This window comes from Syngnathus acus, chromosome 22, assembly GCF_901709675.1.
Source record: "Syngnathus acus chromosome 22, fSynAcu1.2, whole genome shotgun sequence".
Taxonomy (NCBI): Eukaryota; Metazoa; Chordata; class Actinopteri; order Syngnathiformes; family Syngnathidae; genus Syngnathus; species Syngnathus acus.
Genome location: NC_051106.1, coordinates 7,247,006 through 7,268,921, shown reverse-complemented (window position 1 = coordinate 7,268,921; position 21,916 = coordinate 7,247,006). Strand labels below are relative to the sequence as shown.

The 21,916-nt window shown below is 43.5% G+C and overlaps 1 protein-coding gene across 1 annotated transcript in view; it reads left to right on the top strand.

The window, feature by feature from the left end:
* cdin1 (CDAN1 interacting nuclease 1) overlaps positions 1-21,138 on the top strand; it is a 61,455-nt gene extending 40,317 nt beyond the window's left edge. Inside the window, exons 13-16 of the mRNA XM_037241035.1 lie at positions 60-127; positions 1,119-1,184; positions 1,306-1,411; positions 19,655-21,138. Of these exons, the coding sequence (XP_037096930.1) occupies positions 60-127; positions 1,119-1,184; positions 1,306-1,411; positions 19,655-19,811 (397 nt within the window). The 3' untranslated portion in view covers positions 19,812-21,138. The remainder of the gene's footprint in view (positions 1-59; positions 128-1,118; positions 1,185-1,305; positions 1,412-19,654) is intronic.
* The last annotated feature ends 778 nt before the right edge of the window (positions 21,139-21,916 follow it).

The window sequence follows — 21,916 nt, the reverse complement described above, 5'->3', positions numbered from 1 at the left end:
TTTTAGTGCTTTGGTAGAAAACAACTGCTTTTGGAATCCTTGACTCTTTCAACCCACAGCGCTATTGGCCAAGAGCACGAGGTTCTGCTCTGTGACAAACTCAAGGAGAAAAATTTGTCCTTCTTAGGTAAGTCGTGATTTGAACTTTGACTTATTTGCTGGAGTGTTTTTTTTTTTCCTCTTAATGTAGCGGACAAACATCAAATGTCGTTTTTCATCAAATATAATTTTTGCAGGGTTATACGATTTTGTCCCGACCGAATTTAATCGAGGTAGTGCCCATGTGTGAAATTGTGGAAGTTAATATTTAACCCTTGCTTCCTCCCCTCCCATCATCATCATCCCATAGGTCAGGTGAGTGAAGGATGAAAGTCATTCCTTGTGTCATTAAGACCACATCATTTATTTGGACCCGCCGCGTTGACCTTTCTTCACGGCTATACGGAGGACTGTTCTAAAACTGTCAGAGGGCACCGGGGCCACTGAGGCAACCTCACCCCACTTGATAAATGGATTGGAAATAAGCCACCCAACAGCAGGGACGGCCCATTAATTTTAATCAAAGCTGGTGTAAAAAAGGGCGATCAGAGCCCACATGACAATGTCAACAGCCGGGCCGCGGCCAATAGCATTAGCCGAGCCCGGGATGCACCTCGGGCCCGCGGCAACCCACTCTGACCTCCCTCTCGGCTCGCCTGTCTCCATCCTTGGCTGACACCGGCACCCTCCATCTCTTCTCAATTCTCCTCCGCGCCCCATTAGTCGAGCTTGACTGGAGACAAAGAGGCAGGCCCTTGGAACCGAATGACCTGGTCAGCCCGAGATTTAATGGAGAAATCAGGTGTTGTGCGGATAATGGCTGAAGTGTGCAAAAAGTCAAGGACAATGGCTGACGTCCACGAGGATCTCGGGGTCGGGCTTACTCAGACTGTAATGCCAACCTTGTCTCCCCCCCCTTCGCCGTATATTTTATGAAGCTTCACCAAACTACAAACTGGGGGCGCAGCTTTTTTTTCGTGCGAACACAGCAAATACACCGGCCAGCGTTGTAAAGCTTTTCGACCGATCTAAGGCGATCCAAAGTCAAACAAATGCGACTCGTGTGTCTTCTCTTTTAGATGAGAACCAACTGAGAGCAAAAGGTTATGACAAAACACCTGATATCATCCTGGAGGTCCCCGTTGGTTAGTATTTTTTTCCCCCTCACAATTGTATTGACTTTAATCCATTCACTACCATTGACGCAGATAGACGTCAAAGTTGTATTTCATGGCCTGATTTATTTCTTCTGTGCGTTTCCAAAAGCCGTGGAAGGACACATTGTTCACTGGATTGAGAGTAAAGCGTCATTTGGAGACGACCACAGTCACCGCACTTACCTCAACGAACAGTTTTGGAGCTACTGGAACAGGTCAGTCTTTCTTTCCAGATTAAAAGGGACTTTTTTGTTCAATTCCCGTCTTCAATAGGCCTCATTGAACACCTGAAACAAATCAGAGGCAAACAAAAGATAATCTGTCTTCTGCTACTTTTTGAACTAAATCAATGTAACAGTGAGCCAGCAAAAGAAGCACATCAAACGTTTCCAAAAATAGATTTCCTTCACTCCTCTTTCTTGTTCGGCTTGGATTGAAGACAGAAAAGCTTTTTGCTCGGCGTCTTTTATCGCAGCGCCGCCAGTTACCAGAAGGTCAAAGCGTCACGATACGTACATGCCGATTCTAAGGTTAGGCTGATCCCGAGCCTTCCATTTCTGCCCCGGAGGAGTCTTTCATTGATATTCCGTGGCACAGCCTTGTCCAAGCGTATTAGACGAGTGACAACGTAGATCCCGTCATGTCAACCCGAAGCTCGATCAGATAAACATTGTTGTGTCAGAATCCAAACGCAAAACTGTCAATCCCGACCTTATCCGCCAACCGTTCCTTTTTAATCGACATATAATGTTTCAAAATGGTTGGACCTTTTACATCATCTTTCAGGTATTTATGTCATTTTGGGTCAACGTTCGATCAGAAAACAGAGAAAGGATTTGCTGATTTTTATTTGTTTCACGAATTTGACCAAACTGCAAATTGCGCTCAGCGTCTTGCAATGAGTGTGTGTGTGTTGGGGGGCGGATAATTTTCTCTCCAAAGCTCTAACCAACTACATTCATCATCCAAACAACAGTCTTGCCAACACACTAACCCCATAATGAACCCCTCTTCGGTGGAGTGAAGGGTAATGATGCTTCACGTACAATGCTCCAAAGAGAGAAGAGCAAAATCTGGGGGAAAAATGATGGAATCAAACGGCGTGTTCAAGTCCAGTGCCCGGATGAGGCGGCAAAGCGCCGGCTACTGCCGTCAATTCGGCTATCAATCTTATTGCTCGGTAGCGTTCCAGAGCGGGCTCTGCTCTGACGGATGTTCGGATAATTGAGTTCTCCATCTCGCACAACTATCAGAGTAAGAATTATTTACCTGATGGGGAATATTAAACGAGCCTTGTGTGTATTTTGAGGGAAGTGATCACTCTTAAAACAGCCCTCTTTGATCAAACTAGTCTTCGGTTACTCCCAGTTTGTTGCTTTCAATCGTGGTCAGAAGAGTCACTATGTCGCTTTTACTTCAGCTTTATTATTATTATTATTATTAGATAGAGCGAAAACATGACAATCACGACAAAGAAAGATCTATGTCCTATTTAATTGCCCTCCCCAGTGCAATAGTGTACTAAGAAAGAATCAATAGCACTAATCCAAATATAATGTGCAAACAGGCACAAAATAATTTTGAGACATGGCAGAGCAGATTACAAGAATAAATGTTTGGCCTTTTCTTCACATTTTTCCCATTGACGGCCAGTCCACAAATTCAACCCCCCTTAACTCAGTCAGCTGTAAGATTTGTAAACTACAAATGTTGAACGTGGGCTCCCTTAACGGCGGCGTGAAAAGGTTAGCTCTGATAAGGAGCTGTCAGACGTCCGGCAAAAAATGATTGATAACAATATAATGGTACAGTATGCCTCATTTCTCCCTTATATGAAGCTGGGGGTTACGACCTTTTGCGTTTGCCTTAATACATCATCTGTCTTGACCAACTGGGAATCTCTTCAGGCGCAAACATGCATTTGTGTATCGTTGTTTATATTAGCAAAATATTCTTGATTTGAAGTAAGTCATAGTTCAAATATTTTTTTATTGCCTGTATTTGTATATGCTAGGAGTTATATAAAACTTGTCATTATTAATCTACTCACTGACGTGTTGGCTAACAATAAGACAGAAGCGTGTCTGCGATGCTCTTTATGAGTTGACACAGCCGCAATTACAAGCTTCCGATCTTTGTGAACTTTTTCCAATTACGGTCCAAAACCGCACACTGTTTTTTTTTTTCCCCCCCCGCACTAATTCATTTAATGCCTGTCAATGGAAGCAATGCAATTTCTTAATTCAACATTGTCCTATTTTAATAGACATGCCTATCATTATTTTGTTGGACTACTCCAAATAGATTGTTTAATTACTTGAAAATATTAATGGGGTTTACACCTGCAAGTTCTTCGCCTTCTTCTTCAATGCACATCAACGTAACCTCAAAATCATCTTCTCCAAGCAAAAAATAAAACACATGCAGGGAAAATTATGAATATTAAAAAAGTCTTCTTGTTTGTGAAGGCGGCAATCTTATCTTCCCTGATGAAGCATATGACATCTATCGCCTTCCTTTTATTTATCATTATCGGCACCCCATGCTGTGCAGGAACGTGGCCTCTTTTATTGTTTCCTTTGTTATGACATCCTCTCATAGAATATCCACAGCCAGGAAAAAAAAAAAAGCGGAAAAAATAGCTCTGCGCAATGCTAGTTCCTTTAGGGCTTTGCAAATGTTTGTTTTGGGGTGCCGCGGCGCGCAGGAGTGCGATGCCGTCAACTTTCTACGCAGGCATTAATGCCAAATGACAAGTAAGCTGCGAAGCTTCAAGGATTTCATGCTTTTAAGGATGCACATTTGGGAGCCTTGTTTTGAGGCGCCTGTGAGCTCAGGTCTTTCTAGCAGCCTGAGGATTTAGCTTTACTTAAGCCTCCATGTCTGCCAGTGAGGTCATATATGTGCATATTATCCAAATTTGTCATTTAGTATTGTGACTGAGAGCCGGGTTTTGACACGGGCGCCGCGAGAGTGCCACCTCGGCGAAACATATATGCCCTCCTCGCCGGGAAGCTGCGAGATGGAGAAGAAAGCCTGGAGTGAAATGAGGTGCGAGAGTGTCAACGCTGTGAATTGCTTTTTTTTTTTCTTTTTGGGGGCGGCACTGGAACTTTTTTTTTTTTTTTTTTTTTTTTTTAAAGATGAATGTCCATGTTTTTTGTCAGCTTTCACAATGGATAACATCAGAATCACAGAGACTTCTTCACCTCCTTTTTTTCGTAGAGTTCCCCGCTGGGCTTAGACAGATAATTTTTTTTGCTGAAAGTGTGACTTTGGCATAGTTTTTATTTATACTTTTTTTCTATGCATCCTCCCGTCAATGACCGATTTGTTTTGTTTTATGTTTATAATTGATATGATCATCCAATATGTTTTTACATTTGTAATTTTTATAAGGACTTTTTGAAGCCACACCCAAAATGTCATATTTCACAAAATGTTATCCAAATATCCCCATAAGTTAAATTTACTTTATTGAATGTGAAGAAAATTAATATTTTTAATGGAACAGGAGATCCATCTGAACGTTCTGAACACAATACGTTCTTCATAGAACTTAGCAGTAATTTTGATGCTGACTCAGCAGTGCCTCTGCTGGCCGCAGCCAAGTACTGCACCCTAGTTTGCTCTCTAATAATCAATTAATCGATGATCTCAAACCAGCTTGAATAGAAAATAAATCTAGTAGCAATGAGGTCACAGATTTTTAGACTATTAGACACGCAAAGTTGTGTCAAAAATTAGCACCAAATCAGAATTCACGTCTTTCACTCCGAGATCATAAATTCTTCAGCTGGCCTTCCTTATCTCAGTTTCAATTTCCTTGTCGGTTCCCCCAATGTTTGGGTCGTTCTATTTGAGACGTTGCAGCAAATGCCTTGTTTTGTAGCAAACGACAGAGCCAGGAAACAATGCTTCATATTTCTGCCTTTTGTGTTTAAAAAGCCGCTCTGTGTGTACCAGATAATGCGTACGGTACTCGCGCTTTGTGGAGGTCCATCAGTCAGCGTGCACGGCTGCTGGCTAGTGATAAGTGCTTTCTTCGAGATAACCCAGACAGCAGGCTCCTTTTTATAGGTCCACTGTCCCACACATAACCTTGTTTTTATCCCACCTCTGCTTATTTTCACTCTTGTAGTTTTGCTACCTTCTTCTCACCTTTCTATTGCGTGGATTTCGAGAAGGGACGATAATGAAAATTCCCTGGCATGTTTTGTTTTATTTAGTGGTTTCCATATTCTAGGCGGATTTCTGCTTTTAGCAACAAAAAAAAAGATCCTGATTAAAGGCTTTTAGTGATTTATAGCAAGCTTTTGATATTTTGATATTTGTCTTCCTTTTTCCGCTCAGTTTTTTTTTTTTATTGGCATGGCTCCCAAGCAGCCATTAAGCGAGATGATTCTATACAATAACAATAATTCTAAGCAGAGTTGTAAAACCACAGAACCATAAAACACCTTCAAATCAATCCCCGCGATAACTAATGTCAAATGCTGTGATGCTGTTTTGAATTTTCCCATCCATCATTTCTCATTTTTGCTTGGAAAAGGGGTTTCAAAACTTTCGCTCTTCGGATGACCTCATCACTCAACCGGAATAACTTTGCTATACGGTTGAGATTTGTTTGTTTGCCTGCGTTGGCTTTTTATCTGATTGTGGTTCATGGTAGTCGTTTTTGATTGACATCTCGTAAGTAACAGATTTGAAAGGTATTTGTTTTTGTACGATATTTCACAATTAATTCTCTTCAGGACCTCGTTGCTAGAAAAGCACATCTGAGTCTTTCCTCACCGGCCTGGCATTTGTTAAAGACCTTCGTCAGGAACCTTTTTTTTTTTTTTTTTAAACTCGGGCAGCCTTCTCCTCTCAAGCTGCCTCTGTTTTGAGTTTCACGTCTGTCCGCCGTCTGATTGCCTGATAGCTTAAACTTTGTTGCCTGCGTCTCTCTTAGTGGGAGAGTGTAATCAAAGACACATGAGGAGCCTGCGTCCAAGTGCTGACCTTTTGATGATGCTCATCAATTGCGAGGGTTAATATACAAGCGGCGTAAGCTACACAGTCTCATGGTCTCAAAAGTAGCCAACCTTCGAAAACAATATCATATTAAACGGCATCGTAGTGACTGATTATATCTTAGTAAAGTCAGCTACAACTCAGGCTAGACGATTAATCGAAATGTAATCGTCGTTCCGATTTTGGCTACTCTTGATTTCGAATCAGATTAATTTATGGGCAAAGAAAAACAATGTACGTGATTCAACCCATCCCTGAGTGTGCTTTAAGCTCTTTAATGACATCCAATTGGAGTTTATCGTAAAAGAAAACTTTCTTGATAACTAGCGCTAATGCTAAGTCAATTTAATATCCCACTGACATGCTTATGGGAAACTAGCATCGACTAAGGCTAATATATTAACATTGTTTTTCTTTTATTTTTGTTTGTCTAGCTAGGTACATGCTAGTACCTTTTTTTTCCAACACAAAACCGTCCACAGCAATTACGGCCGTACGGTGTCGAGTCGGTACCGGTGTATTCGTCATCGTCTTTCATCGAGTCCATGTCAAAATAAAGCTCTTTGGATCAACCCTTGACAAATATCTGTCATTAAAATGCCAGAGAAATCTGCTGTTCATTTTGAGCCATATCGATATAATTCACTCCATTTAAATGACAACTCCCATTTGGTCGGCCGTTGTAAGTGAAAGCGGCAGCATTGAGCTGTCTGGCGAAAAGACCTCTGATCCAAAGCGCCACCGCCATTTTCGAGCCCCAGCTGCCGCTAAAGCCCGGTCTGGTTCTCCGTCCGATCCTGACACTTCACATTCCCTTTCCCCCAGTGACTTGAGTAAATGTGAAAACCATTAACTTGATACGCCCTATGAATCCTTGCTTATGTGCATCTTGTTTTGTCAGGACTTCAGTATTTCTCTTTGAAGCCCCCGACATCAATTCCAAGTTTTACGATTGTGGTTTAACGTCATCCCCGTTAGCTTACTTTTTGCTCTTTTTTGGACTGACCACTAGACTGTGGACTACACCTCTCCTAATTTGGTGATGAGGGGGTTTAACAGTTTGAGCAACTTGATCCGCTTAGCTGCTGACAGTCCTCATGTCCCGTCCCGTGCAAGGATGGAGCTGGCGGTTACCAAAATGACTTAATAAAAGGGGGGTTAAATTCCCTGAATAATCATTGTAAAACATTTAGCTTCAACCGTGCGGGTGAAACAAAACACGCTTTTTCTTCTTCCCTCTCGGCGGTTTTCTTTTCCCCAAATTGTAGCAATGAGTTCATGGGAAACTCGCTCGGAGGTTACCTGCGACCGGCGGGGGGGGGAGTCAAGGATTACGGCCACAAGAATGTTTTTGCAGTTAGTTGAAATATTGCTAACCTTGTCAAATGTCATTTTGAATAAGAAAGCAAACATATTTTAATCACGCTTTCTAAAGGCAGCCCCGTTTCAAACGGCGACTCCGGGGAAAAGGGGTCAGCTAATTGCGACGTTTGATGTCATGTTTGGTCTTCCTCCACCGTTTTGATGCCACTGCCTGGAAGCATGCTAGCTCGCGCTCTCACACGCGCATAAACGCGTCATCGCATGTGTTCCGATTGGAAAACGTGCAAAGCCTACTACTGTGAACCTCAGCGTATTTTATTTTTCTTCGTCGTCAGCCTTCTCTCTGGTTCTGGTCCAACTTTTCTTTTTCATTAAATTTTTTGTTGTAATTTTACACCGCAGTGCTAAAACGTGACGTAATTATTGCCTTAACAACCTCAAAGCTGGAAATAAGGGCTTATACATTGTAAACCATGTTTGACAAGGACAGGCCGGGTTTTGTTGCGGCTTGTCTTTAGTTATTACTCCAACTTCCTCCAGTCTCAGATAAGGTCTGCTGGCTAAAATACCAAGGTGAGCGCTAGCGTGGGGCCCCTTATCGCCGACGTCTGATTTAGGACAAGCGCCCGGTGACAGAGGTCATTGTGCAGTAAAGCAATCCATCATTCGCATTTGATTTCGGCTCAAACTTGTCTCCGTGACGTCTGCGTGTCGGCCGCCGGAGACTACCTTGCTGGTTGAGGCGATTGCGGCACTAATCAGTTTGCGGCATACAATTTATAAATCAATCAGTGTGTACTTAAAAAAAAAAAAGCTCAAATATATGTATCGTGCATAGGCTGTTGTGAATGTGACCAGAAAGCAGCTGGTATTGTACCGATACCAGCCACCGATACTAAAGCGGATGGCATTATGCAAAATGGCCATTTGACACATCTGCAAATGATTATCTTCTTCGGAAAAGAAAGGTCATTTTGTTAATTGATATTTTATGTGTAAAAAAGACTAAAGTATCGATTATTAATCGGACTGGTATCGGTCTGAACAACGGTATCGAACATCCTTAGGAATGAAACAACTGGACTGCTGTTCTTTGCCATTTGTTCTTTTGATGACCCCTTCAACAAAGGTCACCAAAAACGGACAGGTCTTTATCCTTGGCAGAAAGGCGGAATTTAAAACAGCCCTTTTCTCTCGAACATTAAGGACATGATTTAGTGATGATAAACAGCAAGAAAATATTAAGCACGATGAAAAACTGCTGACTCCTAAAAGCTCGGATTCAACTTTTGCAGATGTGTCTCGTCATAAAGTCGGGAGATGAGTGTCTCCCTTGTTGCGAGAATATTTTCTTAGATGTCTGACGATGACTATTTATTGATGTTAAGGTTGTCCGCGGCCTTCATGCCTCCACTTTTACTCGCTCGGGCTTAACGGCGCTATTTATTCTGGCATCAAACGCTCGGGCTCATACTTTGAGAAAACCAATAAGCCGCGCTGTTGATTTACGATTCAGATTATTTTTGGACATTTTCTCTTTAGCTGGAAGCGCTCTCGCATTTATCTCCGGCGAACACATGTAAAGTCTCGAGGTGTAACGTGTTTGCGTAGAATCTTAAGGATCTCGCTCAAAGACCTCGCCGGAGAATTTAAGCAGCTAATTACGTTCATTCTGTAACGGAACCCGGATTTGGGTGGTGGATTTTCATTTATACACAAGGCAAGCTTAAACATTTTACGCTTCTCTCCTCGTATTAAAGTTCCCCCCCTCGCCAATCCCCTGTAGAATGTGTCATCTCCCATTACACAAATTTGGATATGGCAAATTAGCCAGGGGAGCGCTTACGTGGTGAATACGAGAGGGGCGAGCTTCCTGGAGGTTGCGGCGGGTGGGGGTCGTCGCTTCGTCTCAAACTCCTTAAAAAGTTCTCTTCAATTGGCTCCCTTTGGAAGATGAGGCGTTTTTGCAATTCAAATATTTGCTCCTTGCAAAGCCGCCTTTGAAGCGCGTGAGTTCTATCAGGGCCAATGACAGCGTGAGCGTGCGGCGTGACAGCGCAAGAGGCAGCGCCGCACTATTTCTAACCGCATATTTAAATAGCCAGGAAATCCGGAATCAAAAATGTATGCAAATGGTGCCGTGTGTTTGTACGCTGCTATTTTCTTTTTTTTTTACTAGCTTGCATTGAGATTAAGGCCTATAGATTTATAGCAACGCTAATTGGAATTTCACATCTCTGGTAAATCCTTGATTCATGAAACTTTTCTGTGGGTGGAATGTGTTAGTTGCTCACTTTATGACTTTTTAAAAAATATTTTACTCTTAGATGTGCCTGATACATTTTATAAATGATTAATTGTAAATTAGTTTTTTTTTTCAGCAATTCCTATAATTCTCTTTTTTTATTTATTACATCTAGATTTTTCCAATTTATTTTGTGTCAGTTTATTTTATTTATTTGGATTATTTATCAGAAGTCCCGTTTGATGTATTAGGGTTCGCGTTAAAGTTGTTTACTTTTTGGTACTTTATTTTGTTGATTTTATAATCAGCAATCTTTCTTATTTTTGTAATTATCAAGAGGCCTATGTGGGATTAATTTATCACATATATTTTTTTCAAGATCAGCACATCATGCCGCCTGTTTTGCAATAACCACATACTTTATGATGATGACTCACTTTTTATTCAGCCGAACTTCGGGCCTCCTTTTTTTCTTCGGCTAAGATCAGTGCTCACGTCTCCAACAAAAAGAAAAAAATATTGACCTTTGAGAAGAGTGCAAATATATTTCCACCATCTTAAAACCGACTCTAACCGTATGCTTTGGCTAGAAAATGCACTATAGAATAATTAATTGAATTGTCATCTGTATGAGCACCCCTTGCTCTTTCTGCACCCTATAATTCCAACACCTCCTCCCCCCTCTAAAAGCAATTAATCTCATTTTTAGTCCACTTTTCAGCCCTCTGCCGGAGTCAAAGTGATTCCACTGTTTTGTTCCTATTTGGCTTGGTTCCTCTGCATAGTCATTAAGGGCCCAATTAATGTCAGCCTTTAGCTGAAGAGTGCTCATTTTTATTGGGGAGCTGACAGTCACCACTATGAGTGCTGCAGTGTAATATGCATTAATTGCCCCGTAACGCTGGTAATTACCAGTTCTTCAAGCTTCTCAGTAAACTGTCATGCCCAGACACGACTGCTTGGAAATAGATTACTCATTAGGGGGGGAACCTGCCCTGTTTTCCAACGGGGGCTCGTCGGGTTGGCATGAAGACGAAATAAATCTGGTGCTTGAACAAATAGTTGCCAAGAGCAATTTCCCATTACAACTTGCCCGCTGATGGCTTTTCTCTTTGTCTTTTTTTTCCCCCCTTCCGTTTTTGTCTTTGCAGACGTCACTTAAAATCAGGTCCATCTTGAAATCAAAGTAATTTTAGGCGGTGACTTTAAAATAATTTGACAAAGGGTGGGGAATTGTTTTGTCGCAATATTTTTCCAGCAAGATCAATGAATCACAGAATATAATATATAACACTTATTTGAATAACCGATTAATATTTCAATGATGTCGATTAATCGATGCATTGGATAAAAAAAATAATTGTAGTTTTCTGCACTAACAATTTAAAGTAAATATGATTTAATTTCTATTTTGGTTCATAACATGATGGAAAATAGGCAAAAATGCTCACCATTATATTCCAAAGTAAATACAAATATTATATTATTTTGATTCAGCACAAATATAATCAGTCTACTTTCATGGTAGATGATTTGAGGATATTAATTTTAGATAAACTGAAATTAGTTAAATATTATTTATTTTGACACACAGTTCAAGGTAGAAAATATTGAGTTTCACATTCACATGTCACATTCAAGAGTCAAACTCATATTTAGCCATTGGAAAGCGTCATATTTGATGTTCCTTTCCACTCGAGATGACGACGCCACCCAAAAATCGGCCCAGGGTTCCCCCAAAACCCAAACGCGAATCTTCTAAGGACTGCACCCAACATGTCAGCCTTGTTGCTTGACGTGATCTCGCCGCCGTCGACGCCGCGGCCTTGTTCAAATATTGATGCTAACTCTGCTCAAGTCTCACGTTTGTGAAATCCTTCTTTTCAAGATTAGCTCGCGCCGAACCGCCCGTAGATGGAACACAAAAGCTGAGTGGGTGTCACCTTTGCGCCGCGATAAGATAATATGAAGAGGGAGACCAAATCAAACAATGTTAGCGTTGTCACCCCTCGCTGCTAAGGCGTTGCCCTGTTTAGTCACGCTAGAAACAATATTTAGATTTCACCACAGCTTTGTAAAAGTGTGCACTGGGCCGTTCCCTCCCCCCCTCCCCCCCTAAAGCACTTACATGTCATTACCCATTTACCATAGCAAGGACAAGAACCGAATGTGAAGACCAGTGAAAAAGCGTCCAACCCACTTGCACGTGCCACCCGACAACACGGCACACACACACGTACAGAGGTGCTGCTTTTTTTTTTTTTAGGTTTTATCTCCCCTATAGCACCTGCTTCAGGCAATCTGCTCCCACTCGTCTCAAATGAATTTTGTCACGGCCTTTCAGATTCTCAGCCGGCAACGTGCTAATGAAAGGAGATGGCGCAATTTGAAGTGACCAGGTAGCAGCCAGCAGTGTGCAGCTGAGAGCAACGCAAGGGCGGGGCCTCGAAAGATGGACACACACACACACACGCCACGGGAAAAGTCGAGTCAGGCGTCCGCAGATATACCCATTACCCTTCTCATTAATACTCTGCAGACCCCGGCGGTGTGTACGCTTGTGCACTTGTGCGTGCGTTTATCTGTTTGTGTTGCTGGCGCAATTGTTTATGACAGCCCTAATTGGGCTAATTGAAGACATTCAGATTACCTGTCAAGCGGGTTCGCGTCCACAGTCTGACAACTCCTCACAGGCGAGGGACCCCCGTAGCATCCGCCGCCATGGGCCGTAATGGGGACAATAAGGGCCGCTCTAATTTTGACGTGGACAGCCTTTCGGGTGTGTTTGTTTTTTAAGGCTTGCATTAAGTTGCCGGGAGGTTGGGGGGGGGAGTAACTTGCTCTGACAAAGCAGTGTGAGTTTAGAAGGGGAAAAGAGGTGTTTAAGTACACGAAGGTGCTTCGAGGGTCCGTTTCGCAGATTGAGTGACGGGAGAGGAGCGTTGACGTCTTTGCGCTTGTGGCAAGACCTTCATTCAACTTCTTTTTAGGAGTCTATTTTTATTCTGCGGCAAAATAAATAAAATAATACTATATGTAATAAAATAATAATTTAATAATATTTTTGAAGTCTATTTTTCCTGTGGCAAAAAATGTAATAATAAAATAATAAATGTGTATCATAAATATACTGTATACCGTTTTTTTCCGTGTATAATGCGCCCCCATGTATAATACGCACCCTAAAAATGGCATGTTGATGCTGGAAAAAAGCCTGTACCCATGTATAATACGCACCCAATTTTTTTTTTTTTTTTTTTTTTTTAAGTCCCAATGATCGTCACACACGCAGGGAGGCAATGGGTCCCATTTTTATAGTCTTTGGTATGGTCTTAACTAGGCTGGATGTATTTTTTTTTGTTGGCGTTGATTTCTCCGACTGCCCGTAAAGGCACCACCGCGATCAGATGAAAAGAGAGGAAAGTGACGTGCGGACATGTGAAAAAGGCGGCTCTGTATGGGAGAGACGTTGAAGAGGAATAAAAACACCCTTGGAAACCAAAACTTGCCCCTCGTGACTCGGAGCCGCAACAAATGTTTCGGATTTGTGTAGGGTACATTGTGACAGCAAACGAGCAGGTGATCGAGCAAGCGTCTGATACGAGAGCATTGCGTTCGTATGGAGCGTGTTTGAAGTGAACAGCAGAGACGAAAGGAACAAGGCAAAGTGTTGTGAAATAAAATATTACCTGTAATACGCATTTTGTTATTTGCTGATTGTATTAAACTATCACATTCATTGTCAGTCAAGAAGAGGACTATTATCCCTTCTTTGACGAAATGACCAGAGCACAGTACAAACACACTATTGTCGGTCAGTCCTGTTGTTGGTTTTGTTGTACCATGATTTTCTTAAAAAAAAATAAATAAATAAATAAATAAATAAATAAAATTTCAAAAAATTTGTACCCATGTATAATGCGCACCCCAGATTTTAGGACAATAAATTAGTTAAATTTTGCGCATTATACACGGAAAAAAACGGTAATACTATATATAATAAAAGAATCATAAAATGCGGCAAATAATTTCTACTGTGTTGTGACGTAACTGGATTATTTTAGCACCCAATATTTATTTAAATTTACATACACTTGGCAATGTAGTAGAACGCTCCCGACTTCCATCGTTATGTCCAAATCAAAATACCTCCATATAAACCAAAATCAAAGCGCATTGGAGGACACACAATGGTGGCAAGCTCAAATCAATATCAAATCCCGAGTCTGAGCGTGCGTCAAGCATTACCCAATCTATTTTCTGCGGCTTAAAAGAATGTGCTTTTGCATATTTTTACCCACGCACGCACGCACACGCAGCGCTTCCTCTTCTCGGCGGGCATGGCGAGGGGCTTTGCAGTGTCATGGCTATGACGGATCAACGCTGTCAGCCCGCGAGATCCCCTGCTTTGTTTGCTCTCCTCCAAAAGGGGGTTAAACTGTCAAGTTGACAACTCACAAGACCCTTCCACTCCGGCTGAGCATCTGTCTTTGACTCTCGTTCTCTTTTGCTACATGACTCCCCCGTGACTCCCCCCGCCAGCATCCACCTTCATCCCCAAACGAGTGCAAATCAATACCAGATTGCCTGAGGACCACTGTTTGGCGTTGGCCCTCCGTGACCCCTCGCTGTCCCCCCGCACGGCTACTTTCATTACATGTAGCCCAACATTTAACTTCTATCCCGATCCCTCGCCTAATTAGTTTCGATAAGCTCCGTCTCTCGCTCGTCGTCGCGTCCTCCCCCCCCTCCCCTCCTTGTCTTTCAAAAATTGTAAACACGCAGACATTCTGCGGCCTTTGAGGGAACTGGGAGTAATAAAAAGACAAATCCCAGCAGGCGATTCTCGAGCCGGGATTATTGTTTTGTTTGCGTAGCAAATTTTTTAAAACTACAACACAATTAGATTTGCACTTTTGAATTTTTGTGCAAACAAAAGCCTTGCGAGGACGCCGTGGTTGGTCCGGTCTCCTGGACGCACCTTCTGACGGCTTCTGAGTCAACAGATCTATTTTGAATTATTTCATTTTCCTCAAAAAAGGCTCCTAAATGTCAAATTTACCGTTGAAATATAATAGAAAAAAAATGGCACAATTTAAATTATATACAAATGAGACCACTCCTTTTAATGAGAGGTCTTAAATTTGATCAAAGTGGCTCTAAAATGTTTTAAATTCACCTTTTTCCATAAAAAAACGGCGGGTCTTTATTTATATTTTTGTTCCGCACCACCCACAAGTCCAGGTGCCGCCACTGCGCCGGCTGGACCGTCGATTTCTGACAAGCCCCAACGACATGTCGGACCCCCTTCCCTTCTCCACCCCCTGGGACTAAAATTACCCTCAGGAATGTAAACAGAGTGCAGAGTAAGCACACAGCTTTTCGTGACCCCACCCCCAGGTTGTGTCCATCCCCAAACTTGCCCCTCAAACTGGGACAGTTCGGAATCCGAGGCCAAGGTCGCCAGCCGAAAGACACTAATAGCTCGTTTGTTTTGCATTGCGCCTTCGTTCAAATCAAAACAGCAAATGTATGTATTTCTCGGTCTTCCTTTGTATGGAAGAGACAGATGGGCATTCACGCCACTTCATTAGGTGTGTGGGCTAGCTAGCCTGGCTTAAGAAGTTTACTAGGCCGGGTGCTGACATGTTGATTTAGTGGCGCTAACGCCACTGCACTTCCAAAGGTGCTGACTTGGACAAAAGCCAGGCCTGTTTTTTTTTTTTCGCGCTCTCTCCCAGGAACACGTTGTGAGGTCACGCTCTAATTTTGGGGCAGGGGGGTTTAGTGATGGACAAAAAGGCCAGTGGGTCCTCTGCGACAAACATTCACACCTGCTTTACTGTGCCCAACTTTCAGAGAAATTCTTCCCGTGCTTTCAATTGAGACGATTGCGCAACGATAAATGAATTGAAACGAAAACAATCAAGTAACAGGTGCTAGTTTGCTAGTGATCATACAAAATCTCTCGGTCAAGTTTTGGTTTTTATGCCAATCAAAATCAGCCAAACTGTGATTTAATGAAAGAAAATCGTATGTCAAGCTTTTGACATTTTCTTGGCTGTCTAATTAGTTTGGCCCGCCGGTCTGTTTACCGTGTGTGATTCGAATGTTTACTTCCACATCAACAGCAATATGTGAACGTATCAGGCACCCCGTCCCGTGACCTCACGTTTACACGCGATATCACGGTACGCACGCACACACTTAACACTCAGCTGGACGCATCAAGTTTGCAGGCGCCCGGTCAGCCTGCCGCTGCCCTCGCAAGGCCGGATTGGGTTACGATACAAACTGCTGTTGATTAGGGCCACGGCTTCAGCGGGGGAGCATCCGAAATTGAAAACATGCTCGCCGCCGGGGTTAGGGCCGGGGCCGCGGCGGGGTCTGAGGAGCTGCGGCCGTTCCCGAACGGTCGCCGTTCCCGAGAGACGGGAGGCAATTACTGCTGGGGGTTCACCATAACAGGTTAAAGGAGCATGTATCCCCTTGGCGCTGCCGCTCCTCTGTCGGCACATCCGATCCCCACGGCGGGAAGCCGACAAGATGGCTTATATCGAATTTTTTAATATTAGCATCAGGTGTTAATAAATTCGCACTCAGCGCGTTCTAATTGTAGCCATCAAGCCATTTTTGTGCTGTAAGGTGACGATTAGCCGGCAAGTGCACCGACCGGGATGAGGTCTTCCTAGCGCATTAGCATTCAGATTAGCTTAATTTCAAAGCTACGCACAAACACAATACAGGGCTACCTTTTCAGTTAAAAGTACGTTTAAATTTCCAGAAATGGGTCACTTTAAGAAATTCTCTGATTCCGACAAATATGTATCCCCAAATAAGCGCTTCTATTATAAGATGTGCTTATTCACGGCCAAATGTGTGAAGCAGGTTATCAGTGAACTGATTGGTAGAGGGTCAGTCAAACTGTGCGTGCGCGTGTGTGCGAGATAAGATTTTTAAGGTGAGTGCGAGAAGGTGACGGAGGTAATGGCAGCTTTGTCAGGCACACTGGGGGGTCGGAGAAAGTGAGAATTTGCGATTGGGAGATAAAAAAAAAAAAAAAAAGGGGTAAACTTGAGCGGTTTACAAATGTCAAAGGTTCATTCCGGGAAGGATGCTTAGATTTTAGCAATTACTCAAATCTGATGTGGAATGCAAAATTAATGGTCACAATTGTAATATAAAGAACTCAAAATAGATATTTCATGTGCTGTTGTAAACATTGGACAATTCAATATTTATTGTATATTATTGTTTGAATATTTTCTTTTAGATTTTTTTAAATAAATGTATTTTTTAAATGTTTTTTAGATGTTTTTAATTTCAACTATATAGTGCTAATGATCTCATTCTGGGTCAGGTGAGGAATGCCCTGACCCAAATGTTGTTGTATGGCAACTAGATAACACTTGGTAATCTTCCTCTATCTTTCTTGGCACTGATAAGTTACACAGATGAGTTTACATTAGTGAAAAATACAATTGCCAGCCCTCAATCTGACCTCACACACTCGGACCAATACACAAACGTACCTTGGTGTCGGGAGAAAAAAAAAAATTCTTCCCAACTTCCTCGACACGACCCAACTTGTAAATATACAGTATGTAATGCATTACTGTGATGTTGTAATTTATTATCGCCGAAATAATAAAACAAGAGGTCACGCCAGCCCTGCCTACAAAAAAAAACAATGCTCGACACTCATTAAAATACCTTTCAACCGAAAAATCGACGACCAAATAAATCCTGACCCCTTTTGGAACCAGACGCTAAGGTTTGGAAAGTTACAGCAAAGGCCTGCCAAATTCCGTGAGAACCGTCTCTTTCGATATAACCCTTGTGTATTTTTGCACTACTCCGTCTGCGATTGCGCACTTTTGAGTTACAATCCCATCGTGTCGGCTTCCAGCTCGGCCGTGCCCCCCCCCCACCACCACTCGGCCCCTCCCTCCTGTTGTTGTTTCAATCCCCAGCGTCTGCTTCTTACCTCAGCATCCCAGTAGGATTCATTCTGAGTATATTTATTTTCTTTGAGCGTATGGAAAGGCCTCGGTGACACGGCTCCCCTGGCGTTGATAATTTTGCACGTTTCAATTTGCGCTCGCCCCGCTCCCCACCCTTTGACGTGATGTATTCTCCTCGGCCGTCTTATCTGTTGATGTACAGTTTTAACCTTTCCGTTCGCTTGCCGCAGCCCCGCTTGTCCTCTGCGTTCCGTGGACCCCACCCCCCCAACCCTCCGTCGGCCTTACGTACAACACAGCAGCTGAATAAAAAAAGAAACATAACCCCCGTTCAAAAGTCATCTAATGTAAATGTTTACATTTTGTTTCCATAACATTTCCATCTTAAGACCCGGCAGACATGTTGCTGTCCGCTATGGAAACGGTGGGACTTAAGAGGGGGGGTGCGGGGGGCTACTTGGTGTGCAGTGTTGAGAGGCTGAGGTATGTGTGTGACATTGCGGTGAACTTGCAAGCGTGCATCTGTGGGCTTTCTCCGGGCCTGCTCGCCCATAGATACGGCGCCGTAAATCACGCACAGTAAAAGTTAGAATGCGGGGATGGGGCGCAGGACAAGCACATTGGGCCTCACGGGGGAACGAGGTGGCGAGCTTTTACCCCGACATATTTTTTTTTAAAGTGTCTGTAAGTAGACTACGGCCTCGTCGCCTTGTCACGATGGCACCAGACTTGTACACAGCCGTCACATGTGCTGGAACAGTAGGGGTGTTTTTAATACGCGCTATTAAAATCTCCTGTCCAAGTTGTAAGGTTAACCACGTAGGTGTCGTTTAAGTGCTTATAAATCATAATCATAGAAAAGATTCCCAAAGTTGATATAAAACCACACCGCGGGGGGAGGGGAAGCGGGCGGCAATATTTCAACGGGAATTTGGCCGCGGGTGAAGTTTTTATGCACTTTACCTCGGAGCTGAACTCGCACAGCGCCATGTGGCCCTTTTTTGCCCGTTTCCTGTCTCGGGTCTCCGAGGGGGGGGTGAGCTAACGGTGTTAACTGTCGACGGTGTCTGGGCCGGCCGCACTGTCAGCGCCCTGAATTTTGCACGAAGACGGCGAAGGAAGGTGATCTCGGGTCAGAGTTCAACTGGGACATGTCTTCATGCGTGGCGGCCGGCGTTCAAAGCAAAACGTACGATCTCCACGAAGCAACTAGAGGCCACTGGTGATTCTTTGGGGTGCAATAAAGAGCTCGGAAGATGATTTAGTGTCCTTTGTGGGGTAGCCCAAGACATTCCCGGCGAAGAGATTCTCCAGTTGGACCGCTTCTGAACCTTTCCCGACCTTCGGGAGTTGCGGCGAAGCCCCGAGAATTTCAGATTTTGCATGGACGATAGCAAACTATCAAGGTAAAACCCGTTTTGTGTTTAGATAGTCTGAATCGGATTTCTCAGCTGCTTGGAAACTCATTACTGGCGACTCTTGGGACCGGCACAGCTCACAAAGTCATTTTTTTGGGGGGGAGGAGGGTGTCTTTCAAAGCAAATGTGAATGAAACAGCTGGATTCTTTTGGACTGGCTAACATTAACCACCACATGCGCCGTTTAAGTCTCGAGGCTTTGCGCTGAACTCTGCGTGCTCTGCGATATACCAAAGGCTTCCGATGACAGGTTCCGGAGGCCTTTGTTATTTCACATATTATTGTTATTTCCCCGCCATTGTAATGTGATGAAGTGTGTATCACCCTGTTAGAGAGATCTTCATCATCCGGGACAGCGGAATTTTTCTGGATGGCGATCAAAGACGCGTCGTGCATCTTTCTGTCTCTTAGGACTTCATTCGTCCTTCCTCGATCATGACGCGGCTTTTATGACTCATAGCTATTAAGACTTTGTTTTTCTTTGTATCTCAGATTTGGACCCGGCCTTGTTATCTACTGGTACGGTTTCATAGGTGAACTGGACTGCCAGAGAGATCGAGGGATCCTCCTCAAAGATCGCTTCCCTACGGACATCGTCGTCCTCGGCAGGACCGACGCGCCAGTCGCGGACAAAAGATCAAGATCATAAATTTAGCTGGAAGGAACGATAGTCGAGGGTGACGGCGCAGGAAGGGCAGGAACAGGAACACCGGGGTAGACGAGAAAATCCGGAAGTAATTTCGCTTTCCTGCTTGAAGTCGAACCTTTTGCCGCCCTGAACTTTAGCTGACCCTCTGCCGCTACCTTCCTGCCTCTTAGCTTTTGCTACAAAGTACAATCAGGCGACTAAAAAGTCCATCTTGAAGAAGGTTCCCGGTTCCTGGTCAACAACTCTTGGCCCCCGGTTGACGGCGTGGTGTGATGGAGGACCCGAGCTTGGACACAAGGACCTTCCTTATCACACCCAGAGCCCCTGGCCTTTGTCACTCCTTCCTCTTCCGTTCCGTAAGCAGATAAGCGAGGTGCGGTTCTGGGGGGGGCTGCTGGGATGCCTGGCTCTCACCTGCGTCACTCAGTGCCCTCTCAGTCACTCTCCAAACGGGAGAACAGAACGCCGGCTGATTAAGGCCACGGCCTCGCCCTGACCCTTTTTCCTTCCCTGTTTCACGTTATCAAGCTCCTCTCAAGAGTTCGATTAATTCATCTTACGGACTGTCTTTAAGTACGATTGAAGAACTGTTTTCGTTTTCCGCATCTGTGTGAATTTAAAAAGTTTATTAAAGTGTTGTAAATTTCGTACTTGCTGGCTGGTTTTGTACGATTGGCATTCCAGAACTGAAATGACCCAAGTAAAAAAAAAAACAACATCCTGGTATTTGTGGCAATCAATGTTTGTTATTTTCTACTTAAGAAAAACCAAACGATCACCAAGTGCCTTTAAAAAAATGGGAACTTGATCAACAGATCATTTCAAGCGCAGATGTTGGCGAACCTTCAACACGCCAGATATCCTGAACTTATCAAAAGAAGGTTGAGAATTTCTCTGTGAACTTTTCACTCTGGTTGTTTTGCTTGTATACAATCTGACCAGGTAAGAGAATGATGTGTGACTTGTGGCAGCACATCTTTACGACTGCAAATTCTTTTATGAGAGGATGCTAATGACATAGGACGCTGTAAAAACCAAAAAAGATGACCGTAAAGTTGACTGATGCTTTTAGACGCATATTTGCGTTGCCTATAGGACGCTCGCTGTCTTCTGAGGTTTTCCTGAAATGACCCCAACACGTGAGTCATGTTTGACACTCTTTTGGCATCATGCTAGCATTGACAAGCGAGCAAACAGTGGTCGTGTTAAAATCATTTGAAAACATGCAATTGCTTAGCTTGCATGTGTACAAATTGTCAATGCCTGGAATCGATTATGCTTCGATTTGTCCCACAATAGGGAATTACAATAAGAAACACAAATGCCAGGTTTTTTTTGATGTAACAAAAATAAGACCAAGATGATTCCGTTCAAAACTTTCCCCAGCATTCATGTGACCTATAACCTGTACAAATTCAAATAAACAACTGAAAGTGGTTGCACAAGTGGGCACACCCTCATTTACTAATGGAATTTAAAGATACGCTGTTTCCTAACTAAAAGAGTGTCACCCCTCCCCAAATACTCCCCGGCCGGGTCCTTAATCTATTTCACTTTCAGAACGGAAGCCGTCCCCGCCGCGGAGAATAAAAATACACTTTTCTATATTTGCTCTGTGCACTCACGCAGTCCAAAACGACACGGTATGCTCGCTTGAATGCCGACGAGGTGTTGCTCGATTTGTTACCCTTAAACCTCTAACCCTTAGCCGGCTCCCATCCAGGCCTTGATCCCTCCACCAGGAGGCCACCGGGTCACTGTTGGGTCACCAGGCGGCCATGCCCTCCCTCCTCCCCTCCCCTCGGCCCCTCTCTCACCTCCTCCTCAACAAAACAACTTGCCCCCATGTGTCTAGTTAAACTCAACCCTATTGCCTGCCGATGGAATGCTTAGGCATCACTTTATGGCTCCTGTTGGACACAAAAACTATTTTACTCGCCGGGGGAAAATTCTCAGCTGAATAAGAGCAGATAGAAAAAGAAAGAAAAAAAAAAAAACAGCAGAATCAGTTCCTCTCAGGTTTTGAGCCTTCCTGCCATTGTTTTCCAAGATGGCCGTTGCACAAAAGAGGAGTCAGGGTCAGCTCCTATAAATTAGCTTTGTAC